This window comes from Vulpes vulpes, chromosome 2 (genome assembly GCF_048418805.1).
Source record: "Vulpes vulpes isolate BD-2025 chromosome 2, VulVul3, whole genome shotgun sequence".
Classification (NCBI taxonomy): Eukaryota; Metazoa; Chordata; class Mammalia; order Carnivora; family Canidae; genus Vulpes; species Vulpes vulpes.
Window position 1 is genome coordinate 13,300,087 of NC_132781.1, and position 21,738 is coordinate 13,321,824.

The 21,738-nt window shown below is 36.9% G+C and overlaps 1 protein-coding gene across 4 annotated transcripts in view; it reads right to left on the reverse strand.

The window, feature by feature from the left end:
* HELZ (helicase with zinc finger) overlaps positions 1-21,738 on the reverse strand; it is a 159,013-nt gene that overhangs the window by 96,393 nt on the left and 40,882 nt on the right. For all 4 annotated transcript variants that reach the window (XM_072746776.1, XM_072746774.1, XM_072746777.1 and 1 more), the window contains 7 exons: positions 20,301-20,425; positions 16,913-16,969; positions 9,623-9,674; positions 8,201-8,276; positions 5,942-6,140; positions 5,388-5,495; positions 4,040-4,337 (listed from right to left, as the gene is read on the reverse strand). In XM_072746776.1, the coding sequence (XP_072602877.1) occupies positions 4,040-4,337; positions 5,388-5,495; positions 5,942-6,140; positions 8,201-8,276; positions 9,623-9,674; positions 16,913-16,969; positions 20,301-20,425 (915 nt within the window). The remainder of the gene's footprint in view (positions 1-4,039; positions 4,338-5,387; positions 5,496-5,941; positions 6,141-8,200; positions 8,277-9,622; positions 9,675-16,912; positions 16,970-20,300; positions 20,426-21,738) is intronic.

Here is a 21,738-nt window from a genome sequence, read left to right on the forward strand (position 1 = left end):
CTTAACAAAGAAGTTCTCTTGCTCCCAATGTCTCTGAATGTTATCCACACAAGTATTCTAGAAAAAGGCATAAGGAGGAGACTAACATTTTACATTTTTATTATTTCAGAATGTTTCTACAAAATTATGATTTCACATAAATCTTTTGCCCCAATTTTTTGCTGACAAACATCTGCTATAATAATCAAAAACACTAACTATAGCACTAAGATAGAAGCAGGAAACAAATATTATACTGTTTACATCCTGCTTTCATTTCTCCAAAATTCTGTTGAGACTCTACACACAGTGACAAATGAAACAAATACAGCCATACATTAAAAATTTTAAGAACAAAAATGTCAAGATATTCAACGACATCAATTTTAAGAGTATGGAAAATACAGGGGAACCTGGGTGGCATAGTTGGTTAAACATCCAACTCTTGATTTTGCTCAAGTCATGATCTCAGAGCCCTGGGACCGAGTCCCAAGTCAGGCTCCATGCTCATTGAGATTCTCTATCTCCTCTCCTTCTCCCTCTGCCCTTCCCCCCACTCGCATTCGTGCTCTCTCAAATAAAGCTTAAAAGAAAAAGAGTAGGAAAAATACTAAAGAACTAAAAATTAGCACAATAGGTCAGCTAATTTCAGTAATGATCAAAAAAAGTCAGCCAAATGTAGTAGTAGTTTGCCCAAACCTAGATTTAAGGTTTTCTGTTTATAATATTCAAAATCTCCTATCAGAAAATACATTTTGTGCATTCTATATATTGTCTTCTTATAATACCTATTTTTCCTGTCCTTGAAAAACAACTTTTACTTTGTGAAACTGTTCTAATGTTTCCAAATTAGTTCAAGAAAATGTTTAATTTTTCAATTATTTTCGACATAACTATTTAGATGTCAAACCTCATTTAAAGAAAGATAAACAACAATAAAAAAAACTACGAGTATTGGGCAGCCCCAGTGGCGCAGCGGTTTAGCGCCGCCTGCAGCCCAGGGTGTGATCCTGGAGACCCGGGATCAAGCCTCACCTCGGGCTCCTTGCATGGAGCCTACTTCTCTCTCTGCCTGTGTCTCTGTTTGTGTGTCTCTCATGAATAAATAAATAAAATCTTTAAAAAAAAAAACAAAAAACTACGAGTGGTCACTAAAAAAAGGACACAAAGAAGTCTTACAAGGGACGCCTGGGTAGCTCAGCGGTTGAGCATCTATCTGCCTTTGGCTCAGGCGTGATCCCAGTCCAGGAATTGAGTCCCGCATCAGGACCCCTGTGAGGAGCCTGCTTCTCCCTCTGCCTAAGTCTCTGCCTCTTTCTGTGTCCCTCATGAATAAATAAATAAAATCTAAAAAAAAAGAAGAAGAAGAAGAAGAAGAAGAAGAAGAAGAAGAAGAAGAGGAAGAAGTCTTACAAAAGAGGGGAAGGCATCGTATTAGTTTCAAATGAGAGGGTATCATTTACTATATTAACTCCTTCTACCGTATCTGAATGAAATATAAAATTCATTATACTTTCAAACTGATATATTAGAAACCTAAGAAATGACGCTCTATTTCTTCCAGTCACCACACTCAAAACGGGGGCCATCTTGGACAACTTGTCTTCCACCAACTTCTCTTGCATTCTCTTGCCATGATCCACAGGTACTATGACTTTAAGGGCTCAGGTCTTTATCTCTCTCAGCTTCTTGGCCCCTCTGACCCTCCCGGTCTGCATCACCCTAGCCCCAGACCTCCCTTTTCTAAAAAATTCTCCTTCTGTCCTCCTACTTTCTTCATTCTATTTGTAAGCTAGGTATTATCCCAATCATAGTTACCATTTACTGAATGCCTGCCCTGTGCCAGATACCATACAAGGTTATTCGTTCTCACAATGATCCTCTAAGAGAGATAGTTCCAGCCCCACTTTACAAAGGTCTCCACGAAGTTCAGAAATGTTAAGTACCCTGTCCAGGGTCACATAGGTATTAAGAAAATTAAGATTAAAAAAAAAAGAAAAAAAAAAAAAAGAAAAAAGAAAATCAAGATTCAAATCCAATTCTATTTGACTCTGAAGTCTGTTCACTGCTTTTTCTTCAACTAGAAAAGTATCACATACCTGAGGGAAAAACAAAGTACCCTTAATCTCTCAAGCCCATGAGAGTGACCTAAAATCCTCATCATTACCTCCTTCCTTCACCTATCTTAATAGTATCATGTTCTCTTACATGTAGACACGTAACATTTTATATTATTAACTAAATAGGCTTTCATTATCAAGTACAGATTCTTGTCAACACAAACTTAATTTCGATGGGAAAATAAGTCATGAGTTACAAACCACCAATCTAAACACAAACTTTTAAAATAGAACTCACATGTCGCCAAGAACATCCTATTAGAGTTACATGGAGAGTGGGAAATACCTGTTGGTCTTTCTTCGTGACTTAAGTAGGATGCGTCCTGGTAATTGTCAAGTTCTAGTCTCTAAAAGCAACTTACTGGTACAGGGGTGGGCAAACCACAGCATGCAAGGTAATTCCAGCCTGCTGTTGTTTTTGAAAATAAAGTTTTATTGGAACACAGTCATGCCCATTTGTTTACACATTGTCTATAGCAGCCTTATCATTACAGTGTAGAGCAGAGGAGTTGCAATGGACACCACTTGCCTGACAACATTTAAAACATTACCTGGCTCTTGCAGGAAAAAACTGTCAAAGTACTCCTCTATTAACAAACATAAATTATATATTATCTTGTAAGCTGTATCTAATTGACTTCAAGAATTAATATATTCTGATTTCAAGGAGTACTGAAAAAATGAAAAAACAGAATACAACAGAATAAAAACAGGTAAAAGGGATCAAAGTAAGGAAGAAATAAGATTTAAGTGAGGCTTAAATAAGTCTGGGTAATATTAGCACTCATACTAGAAGGTAACGCCTAATCGTTCAATCTGGGCCTAAATATTGCTTTAACTTTACCAGCAGCTAAAGAAAAGGAGACAGAACCAGTTCCACCTGGTTATTGTATCCAAAAAATAAAATCCTAGCATTTGCTCATGAACAAAACTTCTGGATTCTCATAAGTGGACCACGGTGGTGCATAGTGAAAGACAACCTCCACAGTGGTTATAGTCAATACAACATCAAGTTTCACATGAAGTGTTAAATAAATATTTAGTGTTCATTAGAAAAAAATAAAGCACCTATAATCAAACCAAAAGCCAAAGAAATGCAGGGTAATGTGTCCTTTCCTTGTCCTGTTGCATCCTGACATAAAATTCAGGAACAGGCAGTAATGTAACAACACACAATTATCATCTTCTTTTTTTTTTTTTTTTTTTTAATTACTTGGCAGTCATTTTCAGATTTGCAAGGTTTTTTTTTTTGTTTTTTTGTTTTATTTATTTATGATAGTCACAGAGAGAGAGAGAGAGGCAGAGATACAGGCAGAGGGAGAAGCAGGCTCCATGCACCGGGAGCCTGACGTGGGATTCGATCCCGGGTCTCCAGGATTGCGCCCTGGGCCAAAGGCAGGCGCCAAACCGCTGCGCCACCCAGGGATCCCCAATTATCATCTTCTGCAGGTGCTTACATATTGAAAGCAGGGACTTCTTCCCAGGAACACAGAGCAGATCCTATTAAAAGGCATCTTGGTCTCCTTTACTAGTGAATGTACAAAACCAACTTATGAAACCTTATATTTAGGGCTTTTCAATCAAAGATAATGTACTAATGTCAGCAAAGTTAACTGGAGACTCAGTCAAACATGGAAACAGACATTGGAGGTGTACTCACAATTACCACTGAAATAACAAGCCTACCCAAACTAATACTCATACAAGTTTGGGGAAGCTCAAAGCAAGTTTGTCTGATGACTATACAAAGAGAACAGGGCACAATGTGAACCATTCTAATCTCATTACACAGTAAATGAGTTGATTGCTTTGGGATATTTTTTTTCCCTATTATTCCCTCTCTATCCATGGAATATTTAGGGGCCAATACATATCTTCTAATGCTGACATCATAGTGCCTTTTAATACATCGTATCAGGGGAAAAAAGTCTAAATATTACCTTCTGTAGAAGCTGCATCAATCATTACTCTTTGCATGAGTACTGGTTCCAATCCAAAGTCGAAAACTATGGTTTGGCGAAAAGTTCCAAATATTTCTGTGTTAAATGCTATCCCGACTTTATACACGTAATGATCTAATCCATTTTGGGCCATCTTTCCTCCTATCCATTCTTGACAGTTTTCTGGGACTTCTTGTGATACCTGGGTAGTACTATCTCCGGCAGATATTGCAATGATACTAAAATGAGGACGATGAGCATCATAAAGCAATGCTACACGATACAGCATTCTTGCAGGCTACAAGGAAGTTAAAATAATTCATTGAGTACAAGGGGGTGAAAAATCCAATTGTAATTGGGCTCTTCAATGAAAATATTCCCATTAGGGACTTTTACTTTCCCATGCTTCTAAGAGACTATTTTAAAAGTACAAATTGTGCCCATAAGCCATTTAGAAAAAGGAATGGTTAAAAAAAAAAATCAGTTGTTAAAATTATATTTATGATGTCATTTATACCTCTGTAAAGCTGAATTTTTTTAAATGATATATTTATGCTACATCTCTAGCCTCCCTGCTCTTTCTATGATATGCTCATCTTTCTTTGTGGTAAAAGCTATCACTCTGTTAGACCACTGACCTCCAACTTTCCAAACCTTTGGCCTAAAAAAGTTTTATCTAGCTTCAAGTAGGAAGTCTTCATAGGAGGGCAGTTACCTCTGAAGGCACTGGATTGGGTTCAAGGCCGAAACTAAATGTTCCCAGATTTTTCATCCTAAGATCCAGATGGTACAGTGGAAGAAATGCCACCAAAAAAGTACACAAAACTTTCCACTGCACGTATTCACAGAAAAGTTTGACTCTGCTTCATTCTTAAACTTTGAACGTTATATTCAAGATGGGAAGCACTGCAGAAAATGTTTCATATTAAAAACCCACTATTACAGAATATGTTATTTCATCAAATGTAATTTAAAAAAAGCAAGTTGTTACAGTTTAAATATCTTAGAACTGCCAGATTAAACAATTCCATTTTTAAGTAGTTAATTATAAGCCATGAACCCCATCCTATGTTCCAACTTCAGGAAACAATATATCAAAAACCTCTTTATCAAAATAATAAGTTAGCAAATATCTAAATATCTACCAGAACTTTTATCTCAAAATCTAAAAATATTGTACCTTTAATGAACAAAATACAGAAATACACTTTAGTACAATATAGATCCTACTTAAGATGTACTTAGATTAAAAAAATTTTAGTGCTGTAACACAGAGATTTAAAGGTCAAAAAAAGCCTGAAGAAAAATTTTTAAAAACTACATTCTTTAATTAGCACAAAATTCATACCTTACAAGTAAGAGCAAAGGTCCATGTCTGGTGAGATTTTTTGGTGTTGACAGTAACCGACAGATCAGGATTATGCTCTACTTTTACTCCTTCTATACATTCACTAAGCTGAAAATAGAGAGCAATTAATATTTACTTTTAGTCCCAAAAGCACAAACAAAAATTTTTGGCATGGTAAATAAATATCAACGGTAAAGATGTTGATGGAACTGTTTACAAAGCAAGATATTTTTATACATTAATTTTATAAGAACAAAATATAATAAAGCTTAGACAAGACATAAGAAAATTAATAACAATAAAATGGCAGTAAATACTTCCCGATTGAAGATTAATGTAATACCTGCAAATCTCCAAACAAATGGCTTAGTTCTGCTCTTTATCTTAGCAAAAGGGTCTACTTTTGCTATAAAAACAGTTTTATCAGAATCAAGTTCTTCATATAGAAGATAAGGAAATAAACCAAAATATAGCACAAAATAAAGTCAAGACTCAAACAAGGTCATCACTTAAAACAAACAAACAAAAAAAAAAATGCAGTTTATTTTCCTCACCACTTTCTCAGGAGATAATGAATTCATCCACTTTTCTATCAAGGTTTCCATGTAACTGCCTGAGAGCTGTTTATTCTCATTTTGCTGTTTCAATTTTATCAAGCGTGAAGCATATCTTTTCTGCCATTCTGCTAGTTCTTCCTGGGAATGTGCTGAAGTACACTGCGCACCATACCTACAGATTCCTTGCTCTAAAAATCTAAGTAGAATAGGAAAAACTGTTTTATCATATACTTTGTTGGACCATTTAAAAGATAAACTTCCAGCATTTGCCCTCCGACTCTTCAATAACAAAAGCAAAACGTCATCTCCTGAAAGGCCATATTTATCACACTGACTTGCACAAGAAGGAAGAAGAGGTTTCCAGAACATTTGTAACAGTTAATCACTATAGCAACTTCCCATACTCAGTGACCTCTTTTTTGGAATAAGGGGATGTTAAAGCAAAGCATAATCAATCATAACCACCCCTCACCCACAAAACCGACACTGAAAAAGTAGCTTCCTTCATGAGGTAACAACTCTATTTAGACAATTCTTCTTAGAGCAGAATTTTCCTAAAGCAACACTGACATCAAGTGGATTGGTGCATCAAACACAGGTATGCCCTACTTCCCAAAATGATAGGACCTAAAGAAAATTCTCCATATACTAGGAATTTCGTTCTGAAAAAAATGTTAATGTATCATTAAATTATCATCTTAAGGCTTCTGCTTTTCACTTTTGAATATAATGCCTTTACTCTTTTCTATATTACTATTACCTATATTTCATTGAAAATACTGGACTATATTCATTTGCTTGAAATTTTGAATAAATTAAGAATAAAAGTTTTATATTAGAATCACAATTAATTCAATAGATTAAAATCTTCAATGGTAAATTCCTAAATGTTCATTTCAAAAAGATAGTTAATGGTTTCTCAGTGTTTGGGACTCAGAAAATTCAACGGATAAAATGCAAAACTTAGATCATTAATTTTAAGTTTTACATATCCTACAAAATTATGGGCTTAGCCATTTTTTGAACAACTGAAACATCAAAAAATTAGTAAAAGATCTTCTGAGAGAAAAAATGAAAATTATAAATAGCAAAATAGAGATCAGAAGTGTTATATTACAGAAAATTTTTCAACTGAAAAAATATGGTCAATAGAAACATATGTTAAACGAACCACAGCACAATGTAAATTATCAAATGGTTCACCCTATTTGAAAAGATGACTGTATTTAAAGGTTTTCTTAATGATACACAAAGTACTTAAATTATACTATTTATTAAGTTCTCTTTTACGTTTTGTAAGACATTTAAAGACATTTAAAAATCATGCATTTGTTTTTCTCTTAAGTATGTCTTAATGAGCCAAATATTTGTCTTTATATTGCTCTGTTTTAAATTATTTCTTTAAATATTGAAGGTTGATATTCTTATCTGGCCTATAAATTTTCTCATGTTTCCTCTGCATATAGGATTGTGTTCTGCCTCTACTCTAACATGACACCACCAGGATTTTTTAAATTGACTACTCAGTTTACTTCTACTATAAAATCATATCTGATCTCTTGACTATTCAATCATCACTACATATTCAATTTCCTTCATTATCAAAAACAATCTATAGTAATGAGATTTTATATCTAAAATCCCTCTAGTTACTAGTTCTTATAAAAAGAACCGGAGTTCACCTTTCAAAATGTGACTTTAATAATTCTTTCCAGCTTAATAACAATTTAATTTTGAAAGCTTTGCCATTGAAATAGAAATTACTCATAAATTATACATAAGGATAACAAGAAGGTAACAGATTCTTTCTTTTTAGAAAAGTTATTAAAATAATTGAACATTTCTTCATCTATTTTATGCTTCACTTCTGTTTATATAATTTCAATTCAATCACCATCAGTTAGAGGTAAATTTCACATAAGTTAGAGACCAGAATTAAATTCAGTCATAATTATCCAACTGGTATTATAAAAGACTTCTACACAAAGTCTTAACAATCTTAATTTAGATCACTGTTTTTTGTAATTAAAAGAAGACTCACTGATATGGCTTTGACTTTTATTATTTAATGATAACAACCATTAATTATGGCTTCTATTTCAAGTTTAAAATAAACCACTTTTCTCGATCATTGTATTTCCTCCTTCACATATTATCTTCTTTAAATTAGCATTACTACTTTTCAAAAAGTGAAGGAAAATTATCTACCTTTTGAATAAAGACACGTCATTGGTTTAAAGAAAAAATTCACGTTACCTTTTACACAAAGTATATTCCTCGCTGCTTGTGATTCCCCTAGGTGGTGGGCGGAAATGCCAACCATTACAAGATCCTAGAGAGTAATCAGGATATAGTCTTATCATTTGAGGCTTGCTAAGAATTCTGATATTTTAATGTGTAAGAAATACTATAAACCCTCCACACACATCATCCTAGATGATGTAAAAAGGACATGATATACTTGCCTCTACCAGAAAAGTAATCTACCAATCAAAGAAGTTAAATTCAATTAACCACAGGAAACTCAGACATCACTGAAGTAGTTACCCAGCAGCTAAACCAGGTCGATGCCCCTGACTCTTTTCTAGCAACTGGTGGACATATTTTCCAATGCAATCTCTTCCCTAACGAACTAAAGGGGCAAATGTTGGCATGCTTGTCACTTCTTAAGTACAAGATGTGTCTCTATTAGGATTTATTTCAGGAATGAGAAAATTATCGTATCCTGGAAGGAAATTTTGTAGAACAAATTCAATACTGCATATTCAGTGAAAAGTTCCACATTATTACCCATGTTCCTTAGGATTTGTCTGGCACAGGTCATTGTATCAAGTAATCCTTTTATACAAATGAAATAAAACTTAAAAAAAGTTGAATTCTGAGGTAGGAGCTAAAAAATAACATTTGTTTACTTCTGAATACAATGAGCTTTGATTCGATTCGGTAGAAGTTCCAAATAAACCAAGGAAAATAATGCTTGAGAAAGAAAAAGGCTAGAGCTACAGAGGCTGAGCAGCACTAAGTTTTCAAGGACCTCACAGCCATTCTCTATTTCCTCACAAGTCATGTGCTACCCAAAAAACAGAATTCAGCCAGGTTGAGTTTAAAGCCATTTTTCATCCCTTTCCTGCTGTGTGACTAGGAAAACTACTGAACCTTAATAAATATCAGTTTCATTACCTATCAAAAAGGTGGAGAAACCAATACATGTTTTTGTGAAAGCCCATACCACAGTACACAGTATCCAGCAAGCACTCAATGAATGTTGGTCCCTCTTCCCTTTCCTCTAGCAAGAGAAGAGGAAGGAGGTCATGGATTTTAATTATGGCAGGAACAACTTAGCTTCCAAAAAAGTAATAATTGGACTAGCTGAGGACAGGAAAAGAGAAAAGACTTCCCTCAACAAAAGCAATTTGACACTGCTAACAATAAGGTTTCCATTTAGAGCTATATGGAGGCAAGAGAATGATACCTCCTACCTCCATTATTCTACAAAAGGGAGCCAGTGAAAAAACTGCTTTCATCCACACCTACTTTTAAAATTAAATTTGTATATTCTCTTTTATACATCCACGTACATGTACTGTATGTAACTCAATAAACATCCTCCCAATAATCAATAACAAACAGATGCCTGCAATTACAGTTACCAGAAGTAACAGAGAATTTGGTACTTACCCCCTTCCAAGTCTTCCACGTGATATCCAGAGAGGACGTTACTAGTTGCTGTCTGAAATTTTTCAAATGAAAATGTTCTTATAATAAGAAATAACCAATTGAAGGCTGAATTAAACTTGGACGTTTTCAACATTTTTTTAAAAGGTTGAGTTTGAATACTTAGCAATTTTTTTGAATACTTAGCAATTTTAATGAACATTAATAATGTAAACAGTATTTTTTGCATCCATCTGTGTTTCATGTTATGTTAAACTATGTTTAAATATAGAAAAGAAAAAATATATAGAAAAGAAGTACTTATGTGGCCCTTATTAAGGAAACTGGTAGAGATTCCCTATATAAAAATTACCTGGTAATAAAATTAAAAACTCTAAGTCCCCAGTCCTGAATCCCATGGAGTAGTGCCTCCATCACTTACTCATTTCACTGTCCCCTTCCTAACACCTAGAGAATGACCAGCTAACAAGGTACTTTTTCTCCTGCATTAAGTGCAATGCCATCACTGTGGGGCCTGGAGCACATCCTGCCAGGTCTCCCTCACTCTGGGATAAGCCATTCCCCCATGATGGAGCTGAGGACCCACTCACTCTGACTTCCTGGTTTGGACTCCTTTGGTGGACATAAATCCCCAATCTGCTCCTTTGGCTCTAAACTCTACACCACCACCCCGCCCCCATTTCAACTGAGTGCCAGCCATAGCACTTTTTCTTATTTTTCTTAACTACTGATAGCATTTTATGTGCTGGATCATTGTCAGTCATGTACAGATCCACTGCCAACAGACTTACTGCCTTTCTGTATACCCACACCTCAGAGAGATCAGGCACTAATGGGTGCCCAGTTAAATGCATCTAGGATGGGATGCGTGGTTGGACAGATGATCATCTAAGCACTTCAAACAAATATGTCAAAAATTAAATTCATCATCTTTATTCCAAATCTCATCCTCCTTCAATTGCTCCTTATCTCAAGTTAATGGACATATGTTCCCAAAGAGAGTAAGGTTAAAATTCTGAAAGCCATCTAGAACTTTTTTTTTCTTAAAGATTTTATTTATTTATTTATTCATGAGAGACACACAGAGAGAGAGAGAGAGAGAGAGAGAGAGAGGCAGACATAGGCAGAGAGAGAAGCAGGCTCCACGCAGGGAGCCTGATGTGGGACTCAATTACAGGACTCTAGGATCATGCCCTGGAGCCAAAGGCAGACACTCAACCACTGAGCCACCCAGGCGTCCCATAAACTCTCCCTCTTCTGTCCCACTCTGAGTATTCTCCAAACCTTGCTCAAAGAGGTCTAGAATGTCTCTAATATCTGTCTCATACTCTCTACTCCCACTGCCACTATCCTGGGTAAGGCCCTCATCTGTCCCTTAACCAAACGACCCCCAAATGTTACCCTATATCAAGTTACCTCTGGGTCTTTACCTAGCACCCCCATCCTCCTGCCTTCCTGGTCTCCCCACAGATTGTTAATCTCTCCTTTCCCTGCCTGTACTTCCACTGCAGCACTTACTGACCACAGGCAGCCTGCCCCATGGGTACATTAGCTATGTGCACCTCGGACTGGCCCACAGATTGTTTTTCACAGCTATCTCAGCATTAAAAAACCCCCAGAGAACCTTGAACAGCACAGGAGCTCAGTTAATTTTGAGCTGAATCAGAGGAAATACTATCCCAAGGTGAAATTTGGAATGTCTTGTACCATAGAATGTCTAACACTAATTGTGTATGACTGAAACGTTAATATCATTTTAATTTACATGTCAGTAATTAAATTGGACTTTTTAGGCTGGGTTGGAATTAAATCACTATAATGTTCATAGCAGCAATGTCCACAGTAGCCAAACTGTGGAAGGAGCCACGATGTCCTTCAACAGATGAATGGATAAAGAAAATGTGGTATATATATATATATATATATATATATATATATACACACAATGGAATATTACTCAGCCATCAGAAAGGTCAAATACCCACCATTTGCTTTGACATATGCATGGAACCGGAGGGTATTATGCTGAGTGATATAATCAGAGAAGGACAATCATCATATGGTTATCATATGGTTTCTCTCATACGTGGAATATAAAAAATAGTGAAAGAGATTATAAGAGAAAGGCGGGGAACTGAGTGGGAAAAATTAGAGAGGGAGAAAAACCTTGAGAGACTCCTAACTCAAAAGAGAGAGAGAGACTCCTAACTCTGGGAAACAAAGAGTGGTGAAAGGGGAAGTGTGGGGGCGGGGTGGAGTAACTGGGTGATGGGCACTGAGAAGGGCACTTGATGGGATGAGCACTGGGTATTATACTATATGTTGGCAAATCAAACTTAAATAAAAACAAATGTAAGAGAAAAAGGAATTAAATCACTATAATGCTGTTTCTATAAGAAGATGTCTTCTGATTCTCAAACTACTTACTAAAAAGTTTTTAAAGACAACACATTCTTTCTACAAAACAAGGACTGAATATAAGAATACATAAACTAAATCAAAAGTAACTTCACATTACAAGGATTCTATGTTCACAAAAAAGATACATTAAAAAAATCTCTTTAAATTCTAAAGCAAGGGGATCCCTGGGTGGCTCAGTGGTTTAGTGTCTGCCTTCTAGCCAGGGCGTGATCCTGGAGACCCGGGATCGAGTCCCACATCAGGCTCCCTACATGGAGCCTGCTTCTCCCTCTGCCTGTGTCTCTGCCTCTCTCTCTCTCTCTCTCTCTCTCTCGGTCTCTCATGAATGAAAAAATAAAATCTTTTTTAAAAATAAGTAAATAAATAAATTTTAAAGCAAGGGGCAGCCCAGGTGGCTCAGCGGTTTAGCGCTGCCTTCAGCCCAGGGTATGATCCTGGAGCCCCAGGATCGAGTCCCAAGTCTGGCTCCCTGCATGGAGCCTGCTTCTCCCTCTGCCTGTGTCTCTGCCTATCTTTCTGTGTGTCTCTCATGAATGAATAAATACATAAAATCTTTAAAAAAAAAAAAATTCTAAAGCAAGGTCTAAGTGCCATAGTCCCACACTAACCTTTAAAATATGATTTCATGGCAGCCCGAGTGGCTCAGCGGTTTAGCGCTGCCTTCAGCCCAGGACGTGATCCTGGAGACCTGGGATCGAGTCCCACGTCAGGCTCCCTATGTGGAGCCTGCTTTTCTCCCTCTGCCTCTCTGTGTCTCTCATGAATAAATAAATAAAATCTTTTTAAAATAAATAAATAAATAAAAATATGATTTCAGGGACACCTGGGTGGCACAGTCAGTTAAGCATCCAACTCTTGTTTTCTGCTTGGGGTTATGAGACTGATCCCCGTATCAGGCTCCACATTCAGCACCAGCACTCAGTTTTTCTCTCCCTCTCCTTTAGCTCCTGCCCACCTTCACCCCTGTTCTCTTGCTAATAAATAAATTTTTTTAAAAATATTTCATCTTCATCAAATTTACAAATATAAAAGCTAAAAGCTCATTTCAAAAGTGAATTTTAAAGTATCTCCTCTAAAAAATTTATCAAAATAGGGATGCCTGGCTGGCTCAGACCAGGTATGAGGAACATGTGGCTTTTGATCCTGGGGTCATGAGTTTGAGCCCTGCATTGTGTAGAAAGATTATTTAAATACGGGCAGCCCCGGGTGGCTCAGCGGTTTAGCACCAGTTTAGAGCCACCTTCAGCCCAGGGCATGATCCTAGATTCCCAGGATCGAGTCCCATATCAGACTCGCGGCATGGAGCCTACTTCTCCTTCTGCCTGTGTCTCTGCCTGTGTGTGTGTGTGTGTGTGTGTGTGTCTCATGAATAAATAAAATCATAAATAAATAAATAAATAAATAAATAAATAAATAAATAAATAAATGTGTGTGTGTGTGTATGTGTGTAATATATAAATATATATATTACTTAAACTTTTTTTAAAAAGTCTAAAGGCACCTGGGTGATCCAGTAGGTTAAGCATCTGCCTTCAGCTCAGGTCATGATCTCAGGGTTAGCTGGGAGTCTGCTTCTCCCTCCTGGCTCACTCTGTGTGTTGCCTTTGCTCTCTTTCTAGCTCTCTCTCTCTCAAATAAATAAATAAAATCTTTAAAAAAAAATAAGTCTTTAAAAAATTTATCAAAGATATGCAAGTAAAAAAATGGGAAGAAAATGTTTCCGTCCTATAGTAAAGCTGAAAGCACATAATTTTTAGAAGGAAAAAATACATGGTGTGTTTCAAGAATCAGCATCTACAATGATGTACAAATGAGCAGGCACGCCTGTGCTGACACTGCAGCTCTCAGGCTGGCAGGCTCTGGAGAACAACACATCCACACCAGAAGAGCTGGTAAAAATGAGAACCTAGGCCTGGGCTCAGTATTTGGCCACTATGACTTTTAGGTTCTAAGATATTGTGTTTTGTTTTCTTAAACACTTTTTTATATGCTCAGAATCCAAGAGAGAAGGGCAAGATCAATGAGCTTATGATGGATCTTTAGTTTATACTGACACCTTGAGGGAAAGCAGCCAAATTTCTAATTGCTATAATTTCTATAAATTTACAATCAAACCTATGGATTTGATATTTTAAGTCTTACTAGAATATACATTGTTTTGTTTCCATTAGTCAGTCTTGAGTTCCATGCCTTTATCCTTATCCACTAGCACTTAAACACCTGCTCAGTGCAATCTTTAAATAACAAATTGTTTCTATTTTTTATTTATTTTTAAGATTTTATTTATTTATTCATGAGAGACACACAGAGAGAGAGAGAGAGAGAGAGAGAGAGAGAGAGAGAGAGAGAGGCAGAGACACAGGCAGAGGGAGCAGGCTCCATGCAGAGAGCCAGACATGGGACTCGATCCCGGGTCTCCAGGATCATGCCCTGGGCTGAAGGCGGCGCTAAACCGCTGAGCCACCACCTAGGCTGCCCTGTTTCTATTTTTTAATATGTCATGCACAATAAATAAATATGGGTACCAGTGTTTGTTAACTTTTTCTAGTTGTATTTTTTTTTATAAATAATATCAGTTCACTAGCCAAAAAGAATACTACTTTGGTTACAGAGAAAAGTTAATTATTATAAACAAAACTTAAGTCACTTCTTCCAAAAGTACACTCACAAAATAGGAGTCAAGTGATACTTGCGGCCTTACATGTGATAGCATTATAAGTATTAAAAATTAAAATTCACATATAGGTATATAAACATAATATCTATATCTCTGCGATTATCAGATGTAAAGTAATAATTCCACTAAGGCAATAAAAAAGAAAGCCAAAAATCTTAATAAAATGAAAGGTCATCTATTTTACATCCAATGTTAAAAGTCTAAAACATTTAAAATTGGGGGATTCCTGGGTGGCTCAGCGGTTTAGCGCCTGCCTTCAGCCCAGGGTGTGATCCTGGAGACCCGGGATTGAGTCCCACGCCAGGCACCCTGCATGGAGCCTGATTCTCGCTCTGAAAAGTGTCTCTGCCTCTCTCTCGCTCTCTGTCTCTTATGAATAAATAAAATCTTTAAAAAAATAAAAATAAAATAAAACATTTATAATTGTCTTCCTTTAATCCTTAGAAATTAAAAAGACTACTACATATATACAAGAAAGGAAATGGCTCTGAAGCTAATTAGAGCTTACTGATAGGAGTTAATTCACAGTAAGACAAAGAAAATAACATTTTTTAAAAGCCTATGTAGTTGTAGCAAAACAAACAGTATCTTTATTCAGCTCATGTAATTCCTGATGACAGTCTTCTTTGCTTATTGTTTGTTGGTATATGTGGCATGTTATTAGACCTGAAATGGAAAATAATTTACAGGAGGTCATGTTTTACGTCTGGGCTTCAGCTCATGCTCTCCACCAGGCTGGAGCACCCTCCATTTCACTTGCCATGGGACTACCACCTTCTTAACCCTTAGTTCTTTGCTTAACTGTCCCAGCCTCTGACCACTCAATCCAGTTATTTTTCCATCACAGAAAGCTTATTTTCTCCCCCATATCACTTTCCTCAATGTAAATTATACCTATAGTTGCCTAATTAACTTATTTGTTTATGGTCTATCTTTTCCCCAAGACTTTAACTTCCCAGACAGCAAGTGTCTTGGTCAGTGCTATATTCCCAGCAGGAAGCATAGGACCTAGCACACAGTATATGCCAGTTTTTTTTAAACAAATAAGTCAACGAGAGCTGCCTGGGTAGCTCAGTGGGTTAAGTGTCTAACTCTTGGTTTTGGCTCAGGTCATGATCTCAGGGCTGTGAGATGAGTTATGCAGTCAGCAAGGAGTCTACCTGAATATCCTCTGCCCTTCCCTTCACTTGCAAGCATATGGGCAACCCCCCTCAAATAAATAAATAAATCTAAAAAAAAGAATTCTCTCTCTCCCTCTGTCTGCCCCTCCTCCTACCCACCTCCTGCACTCTCAAAATAGAAAGAAAGAAAGAAAGAAAGAAAGAAAGAAAGAAAGAAAGAAAGAAAGAAAAACTAATCACTCTACATGGCTCCCATTTATGATAAAAACTGACAAAAACAGCTGTCTTGGGATCCCTGGGTGGCGCAGCGGTTTGGCGCCTGCCTTTGGCCCAGGGCGCGATCCTGGAGACCCAGGATCGAATCCCACGTCGGGCTCCCGGTGCATGGAGCCTGTTTCTCCCTCTGCCTGTGTCTCTGCCTCTCTCTCTCTCTCTCTCTCTCTCTCTCTCTCTCTCTGTGTGACTATCATAAATAAATAAAAATTAAAAAAAAAAAAAACAGCTGTCTTTAAAATGAGACATCTAAATATACTTTTACATGCCTATATGAGGAATAGCAATTTGGAACTTAGAAAGCTATAATCCTATTCCATGACACTGCCGGCCCCCTGGCCTTGTATGTGTCCTTCAAGTGCTTCACCAGAGCACACTTTTGTCCACCATTTACCCTGATACATATTATTTCCATCTCCTAAACTCCATTCCCTAAAAACAGTCTTTAAATCACAGATCTCTTTAATTGCTTTAAAAAAAAGGTTTCAGGGGTATCTCATTTTTAATGACAGTATTTTCTAACAGCCAGGTGTAGTTAAACACTAAAATTCCCCAATCATCTTTCCACTTGTTGGCCAGAGACTGCTAACAAGAATTAGGAACAGAAGACCTGAGAAGAAGCAAGGTTCCTGGGATGGGACCAAGATGGGTTACAGAAAAAAGCCAGGAGATTCCATTATCCCACCTTACCAGCCTTGCTTTCTTGGCTAATGCCCAAGGATTTTCCCATTTTAACACAGAACACTTACTGGCCAGATTGAGTTAAAGTCTTTCCAAAGAGATCCACTGAAATAGTCTTACCTCTGTTTCTGTGAGAAGTGTTTTTAGTCTTGTCAAATCTTTTGTTACCATCCCATTCTGAAAAGAGTAGATGAAAAAAGTAAAACTCAGTATATCAGTTCTTTGTTATGGGGGCGTAACTTAATTGCTCCACTGTTTCTAAGGTTTATCTGTAAAAAGACAATGTTATCCTCATCTCCCATCCCACTACCATTCCTGGTGATAATAAAGCTAACTATCTAAAAGCAAAGTTAAAAAAGTAAACAGGACAAAATATACAGTGTAACCTAAAGCACTTTATTCACCTTGTGTAAGAGTTTAAAATCAATTCAATAAAATATTCACAATGGATCTCACTGAAAAGCAAGATAGGATATGCAAAGAGAAAAATAAACCTGAACTTTTTTGAGCTTTTCTCTCCCCTAAAACTAATGGACTTATATTTACAAAATGGTGAATTCAATCAGTTACCCATGACTCAGATTCACAAAAAATAACCATTGCACTTTATTTTGTTTTTGACCATTGCACTTTAAAGACAGCTCATTAATAAAGCAGCTGAAGGAAAACAGGCAAAATATTCACGCTTTTAAAATTCAAATTTCACTTGAGATTTAAAAGCAAATACTTCTTCCTAGTTTTAAACTCAAAAACCCAACAAGAGAAACTGTGCAATATACTTAATTTACACAGAAAACTTCCTTAAGGATAGAATTATCTTAATTAATAATAATAATAATAATAATGAGACATACTCTTTATCATCTATTTAGAAATAAATAGTTATGCAATTTTGCTGTATTAGTAATACAGTTTGGCTTTATATTCACTTGTAAATTTAGTGAAATCAAAGATCAATGTTTAAAAAAAAAAGATCAATGTTAAACCGGGGCACCTGGGTGGCACAATCAGTTAAGTGCCCGACTCAGTTTCAGCTCAGGTCATGATCTCAGGATCATGAGATCAAGCATGGTGGGGGGCTCTGTGCACAGAGAGGAGTCTACTTAAGAGTCTCTCTGGGACGCCTGAGTGGCTCAGTGGTTGAGCATCTGCCTTCAGCTCAGGGCGTGATCCTGGAGTCCTGGGATCGAGTCCCACATGGGGCCCCCTGCATGGAGCCTGCTTCTCCCTCTGCTTATGTCTCTGCCTCTCTCTGTGTGTTTCTCATGAATAAATAAATAAAATCTTTAAAAAAAAAAAAAAAAGAGTCTCTCTTTTCTCTCCCTCTGACCCCCCTGCTTTCTCTATCTTTAAAATAATAAATCTTTTTTAAAAAACCGTAATGTTAAACCAATTAAATAATTCACTGTACAGTAATCCCTCAGAAAATAACTAAATTACCCCCTGAGATGGGTCATTACATTATCCTCAGCAATATATCAAGTACTTTCTTTTTTTTTTTTTAACAACTTTATTTTTTTTATTTATTTATGATAGGCACACAGTGAGAGAGAGAGGCAGAGACACAGGCAGAGGGAGAAGCAGGCTCCATGCACCGGGAGCCCGACGTGGGACTCGATCCCAGGTCTCCAGGATCGCACCCTGGGCCAAAGACAGGTGCTAAACCGCTGCGCCACCCAGGGATCCCCCTCTTTTTTTTTTTAAGTATTTTCCTAATTTCTTTTTTTCCCCAACCAAATATATTTATTTGCAGTGAAAAGATAACTTTGCTCCAGATTTTCACAGTTTACATTGATTCAGAAGACTTAGTGAGGTACAGGGAATTCATGCTGTGTAGCAAGTATATAGATAGTTTCTGCCTTTCACTGTTTTCCATTGATTACTCAGAAATAGCCACAAATTTTGTAACAGTAACCAACTGGTGAAAAAAAGTTTTAACATCTTTTTCTTTTCATTTCTATAGACTGCCAACTCTAAAAGGTCCAAAATGTAGTCCCTCAATTAACTCAACCTAAAACAAACAAAAACTCTAGAAAATTAAATGCTACATAAAAAAAACGTATCCCAGGGCAGCCCCAGTGGCGCAGCAGCCTGGGGTGTGATCCTGGGGACCCAGGATCAAGTCCCACATCAGGCTCCCTGCATGGAACCTGCTTCTCCCTCTGCCTGTGTCTCTGTATCTCTCTCTCTCTCTCTCTCTGTCTATGAATAAATAAATAAAATCTTTAAAAAATAAAAAATAAATGTATCCCAAAGTCTGAATAGAACTAGGTCATTCGGGCAGCCCTGGTGGTGCAGCGGTTTAGTGCCACCTGCAGGTCAGGGTGTGATCCTGGAGACTCTGGATCGAGTCCCGCGTCAGGCTCTCTGTATGATGCCTGCTTCTCCTCTCCTCCCTCTGCCTGTGTCTCTGTCTCTGTCTCTGTCTCTGTCTCTCTCTCTCTCTCTCTCTCCGTCTCTATGAATAAATAAAATCTTTAAAAAAAAAATTCATTTAGAACTAGGTCATTCTATCAGAGTGGTCAGAGTGGAGTGTTAATTCACACATATAACATCTTCAAAAACAAAAGTAATTATTAGTTTACATAACTTTAAACATTTTACAAAATAAACCCGACTTAAGAACTCTATAAAATCATACGTCCACAAGAGCATTTTAAAATCCAAAACTAGAGGGCAGCCTGGCTGGCTCAGCAGTTTAGCGCCACCTTCAGCCCAGGGCGTGATCCTGGGGACCCGGGATCAGGTCCCACGTCGGGCTCCCTGCATGGGGGCCCGCTTCTCCCTCTGCCTCTCTTTCTCTCTCTGTGTCTCTCATGAATAAATAAATAAAATTTTTTTTAAAAAAAATCCAAAACTAGGGGTGCCTGGGTGGCTCAGTGGGTTAAGTGTCTGCCTTTGGCTCAGGTCATGATCCCAGGGTTCTGGGATTGAGCCCCACGTGGGGCTCCTTCTCCCTCTGCTCTTCCCTCCTGCTCCTTCCTGCATGCTCCCTCTCTCTCTCTCCCTCTCACATGCTTGCTCGCTCGCTCTCTCTCAAATAAATAAAAAACAATAAATAAACAAACCCCAAAAATAAGGGGTGCACCTGGCTTGGCTGGCTCAGGTAGTAGAGCACACGACTCTTGATCTCAGGATTGTGAGTTCAAGCCCCACACTGGGCCTAGAGCTTGCTTAAAAAAATAAAATAAATAAATAAAACCCAAAAATATTCCTAGGTTCCATTAAATTATATCTTTAAAGAAAATCATTTACTTATCCTATACTTTCAAAATATTAAAAAGTGCCTGCTATTCTTATATATATTATCACAAACCATAAGAATCCCATGATTAAACATCAGTTTATTGAAGAAAAATGAGTATCTAAAGATCCTCATAAATTTTGATTTCTAATAGGAAGTAAGAAGAAAAACGCAAACTTAATTACTTTTCCCTCACAATATGTTTAAGGAGTTCAATGAATGAATCCATTTTCAGACATTTAGAATTAGAGCTCATCAACGTACCAGGGACTCTCCTGTCAGTGACTTGGCAAGAATGTTGGACACAGGTTGGAGTTTTCCTTTCAGCTGCATGCAGCAAAGCACTGCCTGAAAGGCCCCATCTCCCTTGGCCAGGCCTTCTCCCAGCACTGTGAGGAAAGAATAGCCAGCATTAATCACATAACATTCAATGCACATTTTTCTTGATTATAACATTAGCACACTCGCACAAGGATGACTTCTTAAACACTAAAAGAGCTTCATGTACTAGTGAAAAGCAGTGATATTTCAATTCTAAGAAATACATAAAGACAAGAGAAAACTTGGGGCAACCCACTACAGCCTAAAGCCGGGTAGGATCACATACATCAAAGTCACAGGAAGAAGAGTTCAGCTTAAAGCTCTCTCTCCAGTGAAAAATACCATTCAGCTTATGAGTCCTAGGTAAATGAGGGCTATTAAATGACAAAAATATTCTCTGAATAAAGCTTCCACATTTTTACCAGTGACACAAGAGACCTAGTGCCATTAAAATACATAAGAATAAAACTGCAGATCTCAACATGTGGTATTCCTAGGCAGTTAAGAATTAGCTTTTATAAAAACCAGCAAGATTAACTAAGAACCTAATTGTCACATGGCCACAGAGAATGCTAATCTAATTGTTTGCAAGTGTTTACAGATTTAATACAATCACAAGAGCACATATTTCTAACAATACAAAATATACTCATTTTTATGCCATGTCATTTGAGATGATTTCTCCCAGCAACTGCTAATGGCTCAACTAGTAAAACAATCTGTATCTTTCTCTTCACTGCTAAGTCCAAGATTCTATTTTTAGTTTGTACACACTTCAGCTTCCTTTGCAAGAAAATAATTTGCTGAAAGAAAATATTTTGGAAATTGCATTTGTTCCTAATTATTTCGAAGAAAACGTTTTACTATCAGTATATATACTGCATATTTAAAGTCCACTGGGTCTGTTCATATTTATTTTGGTTGTACTGAACATATCCTTTCGTTATGTTCAATTTTTCCTTTACACAAATAACATTACAAGAACACTAATAAAATTCTACATTTAAAATTCCCCATAAGTTCATCACTCAACTAAACTTATTAATGTTCTCTTACAATATTTACATAATTTTTACATGATTGTAACTGATAAAATATAATAGTTTGTATTCTGCTTTATTTTCCCTCAGCCCATTCAACATCTTCCATGGTTCCCTGAGTGTTTATGTTTATCATATTATTGCCCATATGGTGTTCCATCAAGTAGATACATCAACTTATTTAACTACTCCCTGGTTCCAGAACAATCCCAATTTTTAACTATTGAAACTAACAATGTAATAATTATCTTTATGTATATATCCTTTATTGAAGCAGATTACTAAATTGAAAGTTGCAGTCTCTGTATTTAAGAAGGTTTTTATTTAGCTTGTGCCAACTT